We start from the raw sequence: 18,294 nt of genomic DNA on the forward strand, positions 1-18,294 counted from the left end.
TCTTTCCTGCTTATGCAGGGGGTCGGACTCAATGATCTATTGAGGTCCCTTCCGACCCTAACATCTATGAATCTATGAAAGTGTTTAACATAAGAACCAGCCAATGGATACAGAGAACGGGGAACGCAATGAGAAAGTGTTGGCCAGTCTGAATGACAGTAGTGTCAGCACATCAAGAGCTATGGCCAAGTTTACTGGTGGCATTGCAACAAAAGAAAATTTCAAGGGAGACGGTTAATCTTGTGGATACTTATGGAGAGCATGTAAGAGAGCATGGGAGAAAGTACAGAGGGGCTTGACTGGGTGATGGAAGCTGCTATCTTGTGTTGACTGAAGGCAGGAATCAGTCTCCCAGTTGTGAACAGAGATAGCATGTAGCGTAAGGATAGGTTGGGAAGGGTTTTGAAAGTGAAGCCACATAGCTTGTAATCTGCTATGCTAGAAAAGGGGGAGCCAGCAGAAAGCTGCAAACAGAAAGGTGACATGGGCACAGAGGCTGCAGCTCTGTGCCCAGGGCAGCACCATCTCCTTCCATGCCAACTGTGGCAGTGCAATTCCAGTCCAAGTGCAGCCACTGTGGTTATCACTGCTTTTACACTCTCTCCCTCAGAGGCAGCTCCCTGGGTTGCTGCTGGGTCACTCTCCCACCTCCCCCATTACACAATTTAATTGGCAAAGCATTGGGTCAGGAAACTGATGTTTGCCATAGTGTTCTGAACAGGGCAAGGTTGCATTTGTCAAGGCCAAGGACTGATGGATAGGAAAAGCCCCATCTTAGCGATATTATTCAAGAAGACTTGGAAAGATTTAGACTAAGAAGGTCTATGTTGAAGATGATACCCAGATTATGGGTCTTGCTGATGGAGAAAGGAGATAGGGAAAGGACTTTGGGAAGAAAATTAGAGTTTATAGTTTAGCCATCCTGAGCTGGGGCTGATGGATAGACATCTACATCTACAAGGAGATGTCAGAGGCTGAGATTTTTGCCTTAAACCCAGAGAAAAGCCATTCCAATGCACACATAATCAAGACACAATTAATCCACTTAGTTACGTATCATTAATATTTACATACAGCAATGCTAGTGGTTAAATACCTGTGTCTGCTCCTTTACTGACACAAGTAGCTTTTCTGAGATTATCTACATCCATGTAATTCAATAGGCCAGATTCATCTACATCACCCTATTCTATATTATTGGGTCTGTCCTCTGGCTAGGAAGAGGTCATCAGAGATTGCAGAGAGACCTGCAGTGCAGTGGACTGGAAAGGGTCTATGATAGAGACAGGGAAGAGCCCCGGGCAGGGTGCAAGGTACGTATTCAGGGACTGAAGGGATGCCAGGGTGATGGAAGATGGAACAGCAGTTCCAAAAGCAAGGAGGGTGGGGAACATGGTTTTGTATTTTGACAATACGAACATGGGCCTGGAGCCACTCAGCCATTCAGTCCAGTCCCATTTCCTTCAAATCAGTACTTCAACCCTCACACTACATGAGGCACTACCTGGAACACCAAGGATGCCCTACAACATACCAACAAGCAAAAGCAAAGGAAATGAGGCACTGTCATTGCCCTGCCATTGCAAAGATGAGAGAGATTAAAGCATGCTTGTACTGCGAAGAGGTAAAACCAGAGAAAAGCTAGAGGGTCAGGAAAAAAATGGAAAGGAACGAATGGGCACACACAATATAGCAGGTCATAAGACAAGAAGAGTCATTGGGCAAGTGCATGGGGTAGAAGGGGACAGCCAATGAGAGAACCCTGCAGTTGTGGAGGAGGAAAGAGGGGGAAGAAGGTGGGGGAAGCAAGTTGAGTGAAAGAAACTAGCAAGATCCTGTGTGGAGTGAGAAATGGGGAAATAAGGTCAGGTTGTAGAATGAGTCAAAGATGACAAAAGGGCAGCAAAAAGTCTGCAATTGCAGAAATTGTGTTCAGTTGAGTTGGAGAAGTAGAGCTGCTTAGCTTGGAAGATAGCGCAACCGGAGAAGAAGGCACTGAATTTATAGAGAGCCAGCATGGCCACAGGATTTCCACCAGCCATGTGTAATCATGTTTCACAATAAGAGAGAAATCAAATTGTGAAAGAAAATCAAGATAAACTTATGCCTTCACTAAGGCCTGTGCTACTTTATTCTTGCCGTGACTTTCTTTAAGCCAGAAACCATTGTATACTCCTTCCCCAAACTCAGCATGCCTCCTTGAGGACAGGATCCTCCACGGCTGTACAAATTTCTGGAGCATCCAGGCACATCAGTTACAGGATTTGCTGGGGCTCCTAGTAGATAGTATCCTACCATACAGTACAGTTCCTAACCACAAGTTTGAGAGTCCACCAGAGGTACTAAAAAAACACAGCTACCAACTTGAAAGCTTTTGCCTATCTCAAATACAAAATCGAAAATAGTACTAAAAATGGTAAAATCTTTCAAACAAGCCATTTTTAGGTGAACACTACATTTTTATGTGAACAAGCCATTTTTATGTGAACCACTTACTGATCTAGCAACAATTATCTCTAGTCATCCCCTTTGCTTGAAGACGGACCTAGACACCATGAATATTAATGACAATGATCATCAATCAGTTTCTGCCCTTGTGCTAATGTATTAATACAGCAGCCAGTCTTCAAGATAGAAAGCAGATTTCTAGAAAGTATAAGCTGGATTCCCACTCAGCAGCTGAGTCCTCTCTAAGAAAGCATTTGAGGTTCAAACATTATGATGGTTTTTTGAAGAAATGTGAAGGCCAGTTTAAAAGCATATTAATATGTCCCTCTAAGCTATCACTTTATTAACTATTTTTGTCCTGCTTATTTAAAGTTGACCCAGTTCTCTTCATCAAATTACCTTTCTGTTATTATATGCCATCTTTGTGTTATTTTTTTCAATGTGATTTCATTGTGAAGGAAGGCAATGCGTTCAGCAAGATGGCTACAAAAAAGACTAGAAAGCTGTGTTTAATTTTTTTTCTCTGCGGCCAAGAATCCTGTAGACGTACAGCAAGAGCACTGGCTTAGGGCTCTGATGTGGGTATATTTCACTAGAGTCTTACTCCCTTACATTTCGCTGAAGAATATTGTCAACTTTGATTGTGTAACACTGCTACCAAACTTCAATTCTCTCTTTCACACAAAAGAGTCTTAAAAAAGGCCAATTAAATTTAGATTTCTTCTACTTAAAAAGCATACAGGGGAATTTAACATGTAAACTTCAAACCCTCCAAACATGAAATGCTGTAAAAGTGACCACTCCCCCAGAAACAAGAAAGAAGCAAAATCATGCTTGCTGCAAAAATCATCAATAGAAATAGGCTAGAAAGTATTTTTGTGCAAGTAGATCTCTCAAGACTCTGAAGTAATTCTCTGCACTTTGATCTTTGGTACTGAGGTATATTTTGCACATGTGTGTCAAGATTTCCACTCCATCCCCAAAGGCACAGGAAGTGTGATAAGTGTTACTCAGTTTTGATAAAATCCAGCAGAGCGATGCAGGCAACCTTCCTAGAAAACAGCAACCTGATGAATAAACATTAGTATTCGTCACACTGCATGACACTCAGTATTTGGGGTAGGATCTGAGCTGCAGAAGAGCAGCAAGTTTTTTTAGTGACGTAAAGCAGATCCCTTTGGCCGGAGCTTGGAAATCCACTCATAGGAACGCAGTTACTCACCTGTTTATTTGGATAAGTGGAGGTGCACACTACACTATTTACCTCTCATAGTCTCCTGTGCAGCTGCTATTGCACCATATTAAAAAAACCCCAATATATATTAGGAAGGCCAATTTCCATTGCAAATCCTGAAACTATCTTCTCATTTCCGAAAGAAATTGTAAAAAGCTCTGAAATGCTGTTGAGGAAACAGGAAATTAACCAGATGTGGTTGATGAGGCGGCAATGCAGCAGGGTCCAAGGAAAAGCAGTACCTGACCTGCTTCACTTTAACTGGGGAAGACCCAAAGGATAAGGATATGCAAGGGGATTGTTCTTCCACTAAGGCACAGGGAATGTGTGTGTGTAGCTTCCTCCAGTAGCAGTGATATGAGTTTCATTCATCCCCTGCACATAATGGGAGATAAGACCCTACTCCCACCCCAAAGGCATTTATAAAGTGGACAGAGTAAGCTTGCCTCCATTGCAAGTGTCACACAGCTAATTCTATCAAAATGTAGGTGGCAAGAGAGGGCTGGTCCTGGGACTCCAGGACTCCCTTACATACGCATGTATGCACATGTGCTTCCTGACATACTGGAAACAATTCCTGTGAAGGCCTCTATCAGTGTAGAGAGATTGTTCTGCTCCCCGTTATCACTCAGATAGAAAAAACATTGCACTCAGCCTCCTGCTCAGCAGGTATCCGTAAAGAAGACCTCCATTACAAAATGATTGTTTACAGTGATTTTTTCATTTTCATTTTCATCTGGTAGGAGCAAACAGGGAGGCTGAGGACAGAGAACTCAGTCTGAGAGATCTGAATTTGAGGTAGGGGAAGCTTTGGGAATTATTGGAAGAAGCCTAACAATAGTCCAAGCTCCATAGATGTATCCTTAGCAATCTGCAGAGTTATTGGTTAAGTAACCTGTAGCACTGTGCAGGTAATCTTGCAGGATCTGCAACAATGATCCCACTGTTACCACCACTAATTTGAGGCCTGCTAACACTACACTATAACCAAGAGCAGGTCTGGAAATAACTGGGGTTTCCTATTATATCTACTTTTGTGACATATAGCCCTTAAAGGCACTAGGAGAGGTCTTAGGGATGGATATTTTTCTCCCCAATGTTTATAGCATGCATTAAACAGCACTTTGTGTCTAGGCTGTGCTACTAGCGGATAGCCACCCTGGCTCAAAGGCATCTTGTGCGCTCCTTCTTGCCCTCTCCCTCCTCCATTTTCAGTGCCCTACCACATTTAGTAACAGAGCCACAGTCACGCTCTCAGAGCTAAGAGAGCAGCTTTATTGATTTCTTGTATTTACATTTCAATGACAAATCCTTACTTGAAGTTGAATATCTGCAGCTGATCAGAGGCACAGTAGCACTGGGCTAGGGCATAAGACCCAGGAACAAAACTGTCCCAACTGAATGAGCAGGACACTCACTGCTTGATTATGAGCCTTCCATTGTTCATTAATTGCTGGCTGTCCCTCTACACACTTAGAAGAGGAAACAAGGATTTAAAAACATGCTTTACTTCCCCTTTAGCGTTGTTGCTAGAGGCTTTCAGCATATACTGATAAAGTTAACAGAGCTTGTCATTCAGACTTGCCAAAGTTAAGTGTCCTCCAATAGAAAAAACAATTCTCAGCACAATCCTAGCATCCTTTCTGTAATATACAGGCTATTTGCTAAGAGTTAAAATAAAATACCATCGCTGGCAACCTAATCAGTGAAGATAGAACATTTAGCTTTTCTGGGGCTTCCTGTAATACGCGGAGTTAGGCTGACCCGAGTGAAGGACTGCTCTGTTCCTACAGGCACATTTTGCAGCACCTAGAAGGCAAAATATTGCCTAAGAGAAGTGATATCTTAACCAAACAAAGAAAAACATTAGGAGCTGCAAAGGCCTCAGTCTCAGCATATCTTGATGCTGGTTATATTTACAGTTTCTCTTGTCCAGTTTTTTTAAACCCCTCCAGATTTGGCTATCAGCACCAAGAGCAGGCACTTTTCTGATGCTAAACCTGTCTCATGTCACCACCTTTAATTCTTCACTTCAGAAAACCTCTCAGAGTTGGTTCCCCATTACAGGACTTTAAGCCCTCAGTCATGCTCAGAGGCAGATCCACATGCCATTCATTCCGACTCCACCCTCTGCTTTGAGAGCAACAAGAATACCAAAGACCATATTCAGGTGGTAACTGATCCAGAAGTCAAGCTTCTTACCTCCTTGGTGAAAACCAGACTAAAGAAGACAGAGGGTGCATCTACACATGCAATTAATGTGCCTGAATTTACTGTGCAGTAAATTCAGATGCATTAAACTGCTCCTGGGTGCACATCTACACATGCATCTGGGTCAGAAGCAAATTGAGCTCAACAGGAGCAGCTTAGTTCAGGGCTGCTCCTGCCCTCCTCTGACTCCTCTTCCCTTCCCTCCCCCACCCCGCAGTAGCCAGAGGGAGCTCCAGGCTCCCCTGAGTGCCAGGTGCAGGAAGATCAGGGCCAGCCCTAAGCTCTGGGGGAAGGAGTGGGGGGACAGGGGGAGCTGGAACCAGGACGGTTCCCTCCCCACCCACCCCCAGTTGGGAGCTGCTCCAGAGCCAGGACAGTTCCCCCTACTCTGTCCCAGAGCTCAAGGCTTAACCAGGTAGCAGTTGTGACCCCCTGCTGCCTGGGCTGACCAAGAACAATTTGCTCCTGGTCAGGGTCTAAACATGTGCTTCAGCACATTAATTTAAAGTGCCGTTTTCTAGTACCTGTATCTGTTGGTACTAGCAAACGACGCTTTAAATTAATCTATTGCACAATAATTGCTGTGAACATGTAAATGGTGACACTTTACTGCGCATTAGTTTAATGTGCAATAAAGCACATGTGTAGATGTGCCCAGAGGTACTGGATATTTGGTGGGGAAGGGGCAAGGCAGGAGTGCTGGGAAAAGGAAAGACTGAAAATCTATATGACTGTGGAAGTGTTGGCAGCATCATGGGGAGGAAGGTGGACAATAGAGGAGAGGGTGACTGTAAGATGGAAGAGGGGAATGTGAGAAAAGGAGTAGACTAGTGAGTAGGAAGCAACAGCAAAAAGAAAAAAGGCAGCAGTTAGGGCAGTGGTTTCACACACACACACACACACACACACACACACACACACACACACACACACACAATCTCGTCATAGAGTCTGCCGACAGAGAATAAAGGCTGCTGATAGTCGTAGGGGGAAGAAAACAAACAGCACTTTACCAAAAGAGGAATGGTGTCAGTTTGACCCGGCTCCCCAGTGTCTCTATGGATTGCGCACTTCAGCAGGCCTTTGTGGCACTTATCTAATAGCTGATTCAATCTATTAGATAAAAGCCCCAAAAAGGGCTGCTGAAGTGCATGATCTATACAGATGTTGGGCGAGCCGGGTCAAACTTACACGATGCCTCTTTTGGGCATGTGCTGTGCTCAGCGTGGGGGTGCACCCAGCTGAAAGTAAAGCACTGGGGTTTTTTTCCACATTTGTAAGCAGCCAAAAAGTTTTAAAAGTTTGGGACAGAGAAATAGCAAAAAAAATGTCAAATGCTATATCTCACCCGGCCCCTTCCTGTGGTGTGTCCTGGTTTTATTCCAGAGAGTGGTGAGGGGGAGTGGACATCCTTTTCTTTCTAACCTTCCCACCTCAGCTGCCAAAAGCCTCCTACACTCACATAGCTTCCCTGCCCAAATCAACCTCCTGCTTTGGTTATAGGATCACAATAACTTAGTTCAGCTGAGAATGATTTACCAGGCAATGGGAAGTAGCACTATCCCCAGAAATTCCATTCTTGTAAAATGAAGAACTCTTCTTAAAAAAAGAGTAGCAAGCACTGCACACACCAATAGACGTGAATGTTCACTAATGTACAGAACCAGAACACAGAAAACTGTCTAGGAAACACTGCGAGGTTCTCTCTTAGGGGAGACCTGTTCATTTCTCAAAGCTGGTCCTGCTGCACCTTTGCTTCCATGGCTGTTTACCACTTTACACACGTAACATTAGCACAGCTTGCCTTCTTTGGTATAGTCTCTTGCCTTCCTCCACACAGTAGTCCCTTGAGCTTGCACTGTCGGCAGCCAAGTAGGTTAGCTATCCTGCTGGAATGTAGCCATGTGCGTTTCAGAAAGCCCTATACCTCATTGTGCAGAATGCTAAAGAAATGAAGGCTGTGCCAAGATTTCCAGTATAAACCCCTCTGTTTCAGGGATGTGCAATTTCTGCATTAGGAAAAAAGACCCTCGGCTGAGTGTCAGCAGAAGACGCGCTTTTCAAAATAAGGGGTTGGGCCCTGCTTCTACACTTGTGACAACGCTCAGAGGTTGTCTGGGTTTGGCTGCCCTCCTGCACGCATTTAACGTAATGGCTGGTTCTCTTGCATTCACACTGCCTCATTTTCTTTGCCCCATCTGTCTAGCAACTACTTCCCTCAGGTCATAAGCGCTGAGACTCTAGATCAGGAGCGGGCAATTATTTTGTGCGGAGGGCCACTTACTGAGTTTTGGCGAGCCATCAAGGGCTGCATGTTAGGCGGCCTGGGGCAGATAAATATTAATTTTCTAAATTTTTTAGGAGTCCTGTGGGCCAGATAGAATGGCCTGGCAGGCCGCATCCGGCCCCTGGGTTGCATTTTGCCTACCCCTGCTCTAGATAGATTCTCACTTGACTTTCCTCCCGGCTCCCTGGTACATTACAATTTTCCTTACCAGACTCTGCACCTGTGTACCTCTGACCTCCTGTGCCCCTCACCTCTGACGGACCCAAACAACAGCTCCCCCCATGCTGACTCCCCAGTAACTGCAATCCCAAATCCTGCATCTCCATGCCCCACACTATGCTCTTTGCAGCTACACAGCAAATTCTAATAGCCTCACTCTGTTCCAGGAACCTCTCTGCCTCCAGCTCACCTCCCATCCTCTCTGCAAGCTCCCATGTATCTCTACCCTTCTGTTTATCCTCCTGCTATAACAGCAAGCTCCGAGTGACTCCCAACTTCCTTCCCAACTTCCTCAGAAATTCCCAGTTCCTGTCTCACATCTCAGCAGCCAATAACTCTCAATCATACCTCCTCATGTCACAACTCCCAGAGAACTAGCCAGTTCCACACTTCCCCTGTGCATCTTTCCAGTCCTGACAACATCTGGATTCTACCAATCTCTCTGCGATTCCAGTTCCTGTCTTACCTCCCAGCTCACAAGAAGTGTGAAGCTCACGTATCACTGCTGCCATGCAGAGAGTTCAGATCACTCTCCTCTTTCCCCAAATAGGAATAAAGACAAAGGCTGCAGTCCCCAAGCCCCATTCAGGCAGTTGCTCAAGCAATTTGCCAGTGGATTCACCACATTAAAGAGTACTATAAAGTGGCAAGTTGTGCCCCACCCCAAAATAACAATGTGGGGAAAAAGCTTTAATGAGTAGCTACATTTGGGGTCAATGACATTTTAAACTATCCATGCTCCTGAAAAAATAACTAAAATCCATATTACAGGGAATGTGAATCATCTGTAAGGCATTGGATCCATGGCATTACATAAAACAATAGCAATAACTCAGATAACAAAAAACGGTATTCTTGGTGACCATAAACTTTTTAGCTTGGATGGAGGTTGCTGGGAGAATGCCCCAGGTACAGAGTCAGAACAGCTTCCTTTACATGGATGCTTACAGTTTTATAACTCTGATATACTGTCCTTGCCATGACCATCTAACATTTCTGTATATTACACTGTATTAGCAAGTTACCTGACTAGACTTTTTGTCTGTTTAATTCTGACCGTAGACCTCTTTTTTCTTTATCCTAAGTGCAGCTGTTTTGCTCCTTTTCTACCTCAGCACATTTCATGTATCAGTGAACATATAATTCCCTCAAATCCCTGATATGCCATGGAAATGGAACACTGACTCTTGCACTATTTGCAAACAACTCCAGTCACACTGAATAGCTCGTGTGTAAATTTTAATGCCAGATTATTTTATGAACATAATTTCTTTTTGGATAATGCATCCAATTCAGAAAATGAGAGTCATCTGACATCCATACTTTTGCCTTAGGAAAGTGTCATACTTAATTGTTTTCTTTCATTAAAAGATAACTCAGTTTGATTATCTGGTACCCAAGCATATACATAAAAATGATCAGTTACCATAATTAGTTTGATCCACATAAGCAAAGCCACTTAGTTATAAATATTCCATTTCATCATTTTAGGAAGGGTACACAGTTGAGTATGAAATATCTCTAAGGCAAAGAAGGACAAATACTAGAACTGTATCTCATTCAGGAAGATAATGACACCATGCAAAAATAAATATTGTTAACTTGTTATTACCCAAAACAATGTATTACTTCTCCCACAATAGGAGATATTCTGACATTTATTTTCAATGACTGTGATCATGATGTAACAGATACACCTCGATTCAAATTGGGTTTACATATTTTAAATTAATCTTATTTGAGTATTTTTAATTTTGCCTGTCACTATGTTGTTGAATTGTCATTGTTCAGCGGCCTATAATACTACATAACACATGCTCAAATTGCCAGTCTAACATTTGCACTCCTCAGCCCCAGAACAGTCATTTTTGACTACAAGGAACAGTTGAATTTACATCCTCATTGCATTAGCCAAAAAAACTGCTGTTTGGAACAAACAGAACCCAAACAGATGTTTGCTACGGAAACTGGAACTGATGCACCAAATCTTGTGTGTGTGGGTCACTGCAACCAGTAGCACTACTGGGCTGTCAGCATTAAAATAGATGCTGAAGAACTACTGTTAACATGACTGGAGCCATGATTATTAAACTAAGATGCAGCAAATGTAAACAACAGAGGAAAAAAAACTTAATATAAATCCAGAGAGGCATAAATTATTCCCAAATCACAGATGTTATTAACGAAAGATTAGATCAGAAGTTCCCAAATGTGCTCTGTGGAGACCTTTGTCATGGCCTGCGGAGAGCTGAAGAGCCACATGATACTGGCCATCTCCCTACTGGGAAACTCCAGCTAAGACACCTCAAAGTACAAAGCTACAGCTGCTCCCTCCATCACCAACACCAGAGTACATCCAAAGCTATCAGCTGGCACTGCTGGGTGGTTGGTAGTGGACCACTGGTTCAGAATGGGAGGAATAAAATAGGGAAGATTGAAGGGGCAGGCATGTAGGAAACATGCACCAGGAGGGAACAGAAGGAACATCAAGAGGGAATTTGCTTTGTGGGGAGGAGGGCAGGAGAGGGAACAATGAATGGGGAAGGAAGGTGTGATGGAGCACATGAAAAACCCTGGTAAAGGGGAATGGGAGGAGGATGTTGGAGCGGGATCCTGAAAATGGCTTTAAAAGAGAGGAGGCCATGGTTGGGGGAGACTTATGGTCCAGCTGAGATGAGCAGAACTGATTCCAAACATGTGCTGGGAAGAAAACAGGATTTCAGTGGGGGAAAAATTATGTTGACTGTGGAGAAGAAATTAATCCTGCCAGGGTGGGAGCGTGTTTTTGGGGTTTTTTTGAGTGACAGAAACTGAGCAGATAGTGAGGAACTGAGATAAGAGGCACCCTGATTTTGGCTAGGTGAGTAGAGAACTGTGATCACCACTATTGACTGACTAAGGATTTGCATGTCCTATTCTATGTATGTATTCCCCCATCTGTCCTAGCCTGTAGGTTACATCTTGCTCTTAGACTCTTAAGTGCTTTGGGACAAGGCTTTATCATTCTATAACTTTACACACCGAACACAGGGGGTTCTATGCTGCTTGTGGCCTCTAGCTGCTACTGCAACAACAATATTAAATGATGGGATAGCCTTTGAATGCAATAGAATGGATTTTGACTCCAGGTATCCAAGCATGGTGGCAGGGGAGAAGGAAAGGTAGTTCACAAGATGGCTCCCTTCTCAAGTGGATTCACAACCTGGCAAGACGTTAGAACCTGAGGGATACAACATCCCACTTCTCTGCCTGTCTCTGCTATGAAAGTCAGATATAATTCAGAAGGAACTGCCAAATCAAACTGTCTATCTAATATATCAGAGATACCTCTGCCTATTTGTATTTAAAGCTTTACCTGAGCTACATAGTGCTCTTCCTGAAAGGGAACAGGTTGGCTTGTGGCATCTCAAAATTTCACATAACATCAAGTTATTCACACAGCGAACCCAGTCTCACCAGTCCGACACATGGTCACGGTGTCACTGAAGGCCTCTTCAGGAAAGTCTCAACACATCTGCACTTAAGAATTTCAAAGTGACTTAGGTACAATTTATGTTTCAGGCCATTTCCTATCACTGAAGGGCGTTATCCGCCCAGCATTCAAACTCCATGTTGTTTACTTACTGTCTGTTTAGAGACTAAGCTTCACTGGGTTTCTTTTAAAGCTTTTATCTATAATGCTTTTTTTTAAAGACGCATAAGTGATGATCATTTTCATCATGAAATTAAGCTGGATGAAAAACTAAGATTGGAGGAAACTCTGCTATTTAAAAAAAATTGACAGTGCAAATCATAGGATTGATGACCACTGTTCCCCCACTGCCAAGTTTCTGGACCCATGGGGGACCCTGCAGGCCAGATGTGATAGCTCTGAAGGCCACATTTGGCCTGTGGGCTGGAAGTTGAGCACCCCTGATACAAATATTTTCATGGCTTTCATGTTTACCCCAGCTCTTGGTCATGCGATGGGCTTCCCTTTGTTGCCAGAGGGGACAGGAGTAGGAGCAATGGCCTTAAGCTGCAGCAGGAGAATCTTAGGTTGGAAATTAGAAGGAATTTTCTGACGTGAGGGTGAAATGCTGGAACAAGCTATCTAGAGAAAGTGTGGACTCCCCATCCTTGGACATTTGTACGAGTAGGTTAGACAGACACTTGGCTGGGATGGTTTAGTCAGGGATGATCTTACCTTGAGCAGGGAGCTGAACTAGATAACCTTGTGAGGTCCCTTCCAACCCGACTTTTCAAACAAGAGGCAGATTTCTTCTATTAATCTTTATATTAAACTGTCTATAACAAACAAAAGCTCTCTGTAGACCTGATATGCATATGGTTGCCATTGACCTAAAGGGAGCTCCACATATTTGTGCAAGGGTAGGAGCTGGGCTTAAGGATCCAATTCTATATTTTACTTTTTCACCTCAGACACCACCCATGTCACAACATAGGATGCTAGAAAGAAATATGTCCGGTATCCATTATTGTTTTTTCATGATGAAATCCAGGGGTAGATTAACTTGCTGTATGTTTTTAATTGCATTAAAACCTTGTAGGAATATATAAATGTGATTAAGTCTCCAAGATTCTGAGTGCCTGTAAATGCTTTTGCTGTGGTTGCAGCTTGAAGACCATCCCTTATTACATAATTGCAAGTATGCAGCAAACATGTGCTGAAAAACAACTACTGTACTTAGAGGAGCCTTTTGCTATGATGAAATCACATTTCAAAGAAAGGTCACAAACCCTAGCTTCCTGCATGGCTCCCCTCCTGGTCCCTGGTGTCTTCCTAGCATGGCTCTGACTTTCCAAGGCAGAGAACCTGAGCTTGTTCAGGTATACTCCAAACTGCTCAGAGCTGTTCCCATTGTATCCACTTGGCCTATCCTGGTGTGCTGGAGCAGGAGCACAGCAGGGGGGCTTGATTTATCCCTGATGGATCTGGGGTTGGGAGGGAAGAAAAGCAACTGACATGTCCATTACATAGCCTAGAAATGAGAGCATTGTTACAGTCCTGTCAAAGATCAGCCATGCTGACAGCAGTCCTTGAACCATTTGCTCAGATGCTTTCCAAAAATCAGGATCCAAGAAACCCTAAACTCCACAACTAGGATAAGTCATCAGCAAAATAGTTTCAGCTAACCAGATGCAGTCATGCTTTTGGCACAAAGTAGCAATGAATTCAATAAAAATTAATCTTGAGAGAACAAGACACTAGCCACAAGACAGCAGGCTGCAAATACCGGCAAAGGCATTTCTCATAGCAACAGTTTCAGTAATACGACCTTTCAGTTACCCAGGTTATGTGGTGTGGATTTATCTTCATTGGAAGGAAGAAGTGTTTCAATTCACAGTGCTACTGAAAAAGCACACCTAACACACAAGGAATGCTTTAGCCCCCCTATTGTCTAATTCCTGAGATAACAATTCTTTCCACTGTCCAAACTGGCATATTTTACAACTGAAAAACTGCCTTTGCACATACCCCCTTTTCAGCAAGGAGAATGTCTGGTCTCCAGAGCACTCCTCTAAGATACAAGAATGCACCTTCTGCACATTTTAAAATTGGAATCCTCATAAAATTTTGGAAGGATATCAGGGGTGTAAACTCGGTTAGCTTTTCAAGGGACGCTTAAGTGATAGGTCCAAACACCCTCGCCTTATACAAAAAGACAAATATATATATCTTACAAATATGCCTTTAATAAAAAAGGAATGTCACCCCTTCAAAACTCTGTGCGCCCTAGAAAACAAAGAAAGTGAAGAGCCAAAACCTACAACTAGATATAGTTTGTAATCCAGTTCTGTGCATCTGTCCCATTTCTGGGGCTGGATTCCCAAAACAGAATGACTAGACCAAAACTACACATTTTTAAAAATTAAAATAAACCCCTTTGCTGGTTTGTAGTTATCATCTAGATAAATGCATCTTAAGCCAAGACTGGGCCTGAAAACACAACACCTTTATTCCGGGCTTCAGGGCTTTGGTGAAGGAGAACCATGGTCACACAGCACCTCTCTTGGCCAGGGTGAGGAGTGGACTCATGGCCTGGTGTTGTTCTCACCCCTTTGTGGGGAGGTAGAGTTCCAGTGAGTGCTAACTTCAGAGACCTGGAGTTCCAGGAATGAAGCTAAGCAAAGACTTTCCCATATTACCAGGTGACCTTCCACAACCACCCTGAAACAACACGTCTCTTTAGCCCTTAACTGAGCACAAAGCATAATACAGTTACAAGAGTTTAAACTTGCAATTGGTACCTCCCTCATGGTGTAGTCAGTTGTGTAGTGCATGCACTGTTAGCTACATGAGTATTTAGTAGGGTGAGGCAAAATGGTTTGCTTAAAATGAGATTCAGTTCAAAGCTTAAGCCATGTCTGGACAAAAGTCTTTCTACGGTTTGAAAATATCTAGTCAAGAGCATAGCTTATAGGTGAAAGAGAAAAAGCCACTACACATCCTGGAGAAGTGTAGAGAGTGATACAAGGAGCTGTTTATGGCATATATTAACCTAACCAAGGCCTTTGACTTCATCAATTGTGAAGCCTTATGGAAGGTGCTGGCTAGGTTTGGTTGTCCACTGAAGATCATCAGCATCCTCAGGCTACTCCATGGTGGGATGACTGCCACAGTCCTTTTGAAATGGATCAGGGACAGATCCACTTACCATCTGTACTGGTGTCAAGCAGGGCTGCGTTATTGCCTCAACCCTTTTCTCCATCTATCTTGCTGTGATTTTGATTCTCACCCATGACTGCCTTCCTCCCAGAACTGGGGTTGAGTATTGAAAGGATAGTCAGCTTTACAACCTGCGGTGCCTTCACAGCAAAACGAAACTTACCAAGACTGGCATCACCGACCTTCAGTATGCTGACAACTGTGTTATTGTTGTGCACAAACTGGAGTCCACCCTTGACCCTTTTTCAGGTGCCTGTCATAGCCTGGAATCTCCCTTAATATTGGAAAGACCAAAATGCTCCACCAGCCTGCCACAGCAGAAGCTGCTCTCCTCCCCCAACAAATCACCATTGGTGGAGAACCCCTGGAAAACACTGAGCATTTCCCATACCTTGGCAGCCACCTTTCCCAGTCAGTCAGCCTTGATGTAGAAACTGAACATAGGATTTGCTGTGCCAGCATATCCTTCAGAAAGCTGCTTTGCTGTGTCTTTACCGATCAAGATCTGCAGGTGGAAACTAAAATCCTGGTCTACAATGCAGTGGTTATCCCCATGCTCCACTATGGGTATGAGACATGGGTGACATAGCAAAGCCACCTTAAGCACCCGGAATGGTTCCATCACTGTTGCCTCAAAAAGATCCTTTGCATTAGATGGGAAGACAGACTGCTGCACCAGTGCCAGCATCCTCTCTGCAGCTAACTTAACCAGCCTTGAGGCAAAGATCATGAAACATCACCTGTGTGGGGCAGGCCACTGTGTGTGGATGGCTGACACTCATCTCCTGAAGCAAGTCCTCTTCTCTCAACTCAGTCATGGTAAGAGGACCCACGGAGGACAGAGAAAGTGCTACAAGGACACCCTGAAAGCATACCTAAAGAAGGGTGGCTTCAAACTTACAAACTAGGAAGTGCTGGCTGGTAACAAGTCTTAACGGCACTGCACCATACATCAAGCTACAGCCCGCTTTGAAGAGATCCATCTTGCCCAGGAAGCCGAGAAATGGCAGAGGAGGAAGGAAAGTGCACAACAACCTGGTCAACAGCTGTGCCCTCCCCCCCAAGGCACCACCTGTCATATCTGTGGAAAAACTTGCAGAGCACGGATTGGACTCTTCCGCCATCTTAAAACTCACCGATAATTTCCCCCTCCCTTCCTCCTCCGGCAGACATCATCTTTATATCAAGGGATAGCCGAAGAAGAAGAGAATCCCCATAAGATCAGTGCAGATATTTTATCTGAAGTCCACAGCCCCTTCTGAGATCATATCCAGAAGTGCATCATACAAACAATGTAACATGCCTGTGGTTTTCTTTACCGCTTGTTAAGTAAAAACTATCTCACCTTTCTTTGGGAAGTGAAGAACTCAGCACACATTTTTGGATCTCACTGTAACAGGATGCATTGTTAAGCTCCACAAAATATGCAAATTAAACCCAAACACCTTATCAAACTCAAAGGCAACAAATAAGAAATTGCTTGAAGCCAATTCTTTTGTTCAGCAGAAATGATTCTGTCACTTGGACACTGAACAGGTAAAATCTGAAGATTTCAAATGCAACTGAGTGAGGGATTGCATTATTTCCATGAAGAACCTGGGTCAAACTGTGGTCTTGAAAGAGTCCAGAGAACTCTCCCTGCATAAACGAGAGCTGGGCATGTAGACAGAATCTAGCCTTATGGCCCGTCTTTACTCTCACCACAATCCTGAAGCGCCAGACACAGACACAGCAAACTGCCTCCTGCCTAATGGAAAAATCATTAAAGCAGAGAGAGGGAGGGAGACTGTATTCGTGTTAGCATTAGCTTTGCTTCTGTACTATGAACAAAGGAGAGAAGTTCGAGTTACTGAAACAAACTTTTCAAACAGTGGAAAGACTTGAACTGCTATAAAAGGAACTTTGGCAAGTTCACTTTGGCACGCAGCAAACTGCAATCCTGCTGCCAGGTCAATGTATTCCTGTTGGGTAGCTATTCAAACAGAATTTAGATCCTATAGGTCCACTTTTAGGAATTCATCTGTGTGTCTAATTAACATGACTTGTCGGTACACAGACCTGTATATCTCCTCCTAGATTCTTTCAGCAGAATAGCACCAAAACATTTTAGCTGCTGCCACATCACACCTACCTGCAATCCCTTGTAGCAGCCCACAGACATTAAAAATGCTTTTCTTCATTACACTCTGCACACACATAGTGAAGACAGACACAAATGCCACAGCACAGAGAATCATGATTCCCACAGCTAGGAAAATAGCAGTAGCCTGCCAGAATCCACTGGCAATCTCATTGAAGTTCTCTGCATAGGGGCCACAAAGCGTGTCTCGTCTGGAAACCTGCACATGGGAGATTCTGGTGCAACGCCCATAGATCCCCAAAGTTGGATGGTAAGGCTCCTGTGACCCTCCAGTCCTGTTGTCCGTATCCTCAGAATTCACAGGCTTGGCTTTGCCAATCAGCCAATCTGCACTCATGAAAGCTATGAGCTCTGCAAAAGCCACAACAATGCTCAGGAGCGTCCATAGCATTGAGCGACATGTTACAATGACATGACACATATTGATGTTCAGCGCTTGTGTTCAGTGAGGATGAGAGTCTGAGATCCAACACCAAGGGAAAAAAGTTAAATTAAAAAAAAAAAAAGACCCAAAAATGCTGTTTCTGTTCTGCTCTTTTAACTGTTTCACAATAGGTGGAATGGAGTATTTCTGAAGAAGTTAGCTGCCCAAAGTTTTGCAAGCAATCCAGTCATTTGTTCCCAACGTCTAGCTTCTCCTTTCTTCTTCTCTGGATACTGAGTACTGAAGTACGTGTTTCTGTGTTAATATTCATACTGGCACATGACGTTACAATAGTGTGGGGGAGGGCCCAAGGACTGCCCACTCCTTGACATCACACACCTAGATGAGAGAAAGGAGGAGAATATATTAGCAGTGAGAAAAAAGTCCCTCTTCTACCCCCGCAGCTCCCAAGAACACGCCAACAGTTTGCAAAGATCCAAATCAACGCGTGAAAATTCTAACGGGGGCCTGTCAAATCCAGCCTGCTGGAAACGGCCCAAGCTTCGCCTCAATAGAGTGATTAATCTCCTGCTGCACTGCTGGACTCACAGCATCTGTTCCATCCTAGCCTACTTGCAGTTGTTTGTCAAAAGCATTGCAAGCAAGGTCCCAGCCACAGACAGCAGCAACACCCACTCCAACTCCAGCCTGCCCTCCTCCC

The 18,294-nt window shown here is 43.9% G+C and overlaps 1 protein-coding gene across 1 annotated transcript in view; it reads right to left on the reverse strand.

The window, feature by feature from the left end:
- LHFPL2 (LHFPL tetraspan subfamily member 2) overlaps positions 1–18,294 on the reverse strand; it is a 105,239-nt gene that overhangs the window by 8,566 nt on the left and 78,379 nt on the right. The window contains exon 3 of the mRNA XM_006021412.3: positions 17,201–17,972. Coding sequence (XP_006021474.1) covers positions 17,201–17,630 — 430 coding nt within the window. The 5' untranslated portion in view covers positions 17,631–17,972. The remainder of the gene's footprint in view (positions 1–17,200; positions 17,973–18,294) is intronic.

The sequence above is a fragment of the Alligator sinensis genome, unplaced genomic scaffold, assembly GCF_000455745.1.
Source record: "Alligator sinensis unplaced genomic scaffold, ASM45574v1 scaffold159_2, whole genome shotgun sequence".
Classification (NCBI taxonomy): domain Eukaryota; kingdom Metazoa; phylum Chordata; order Crocodylia; family Alligatoridae; genus Alligator; species Alligator sinensis.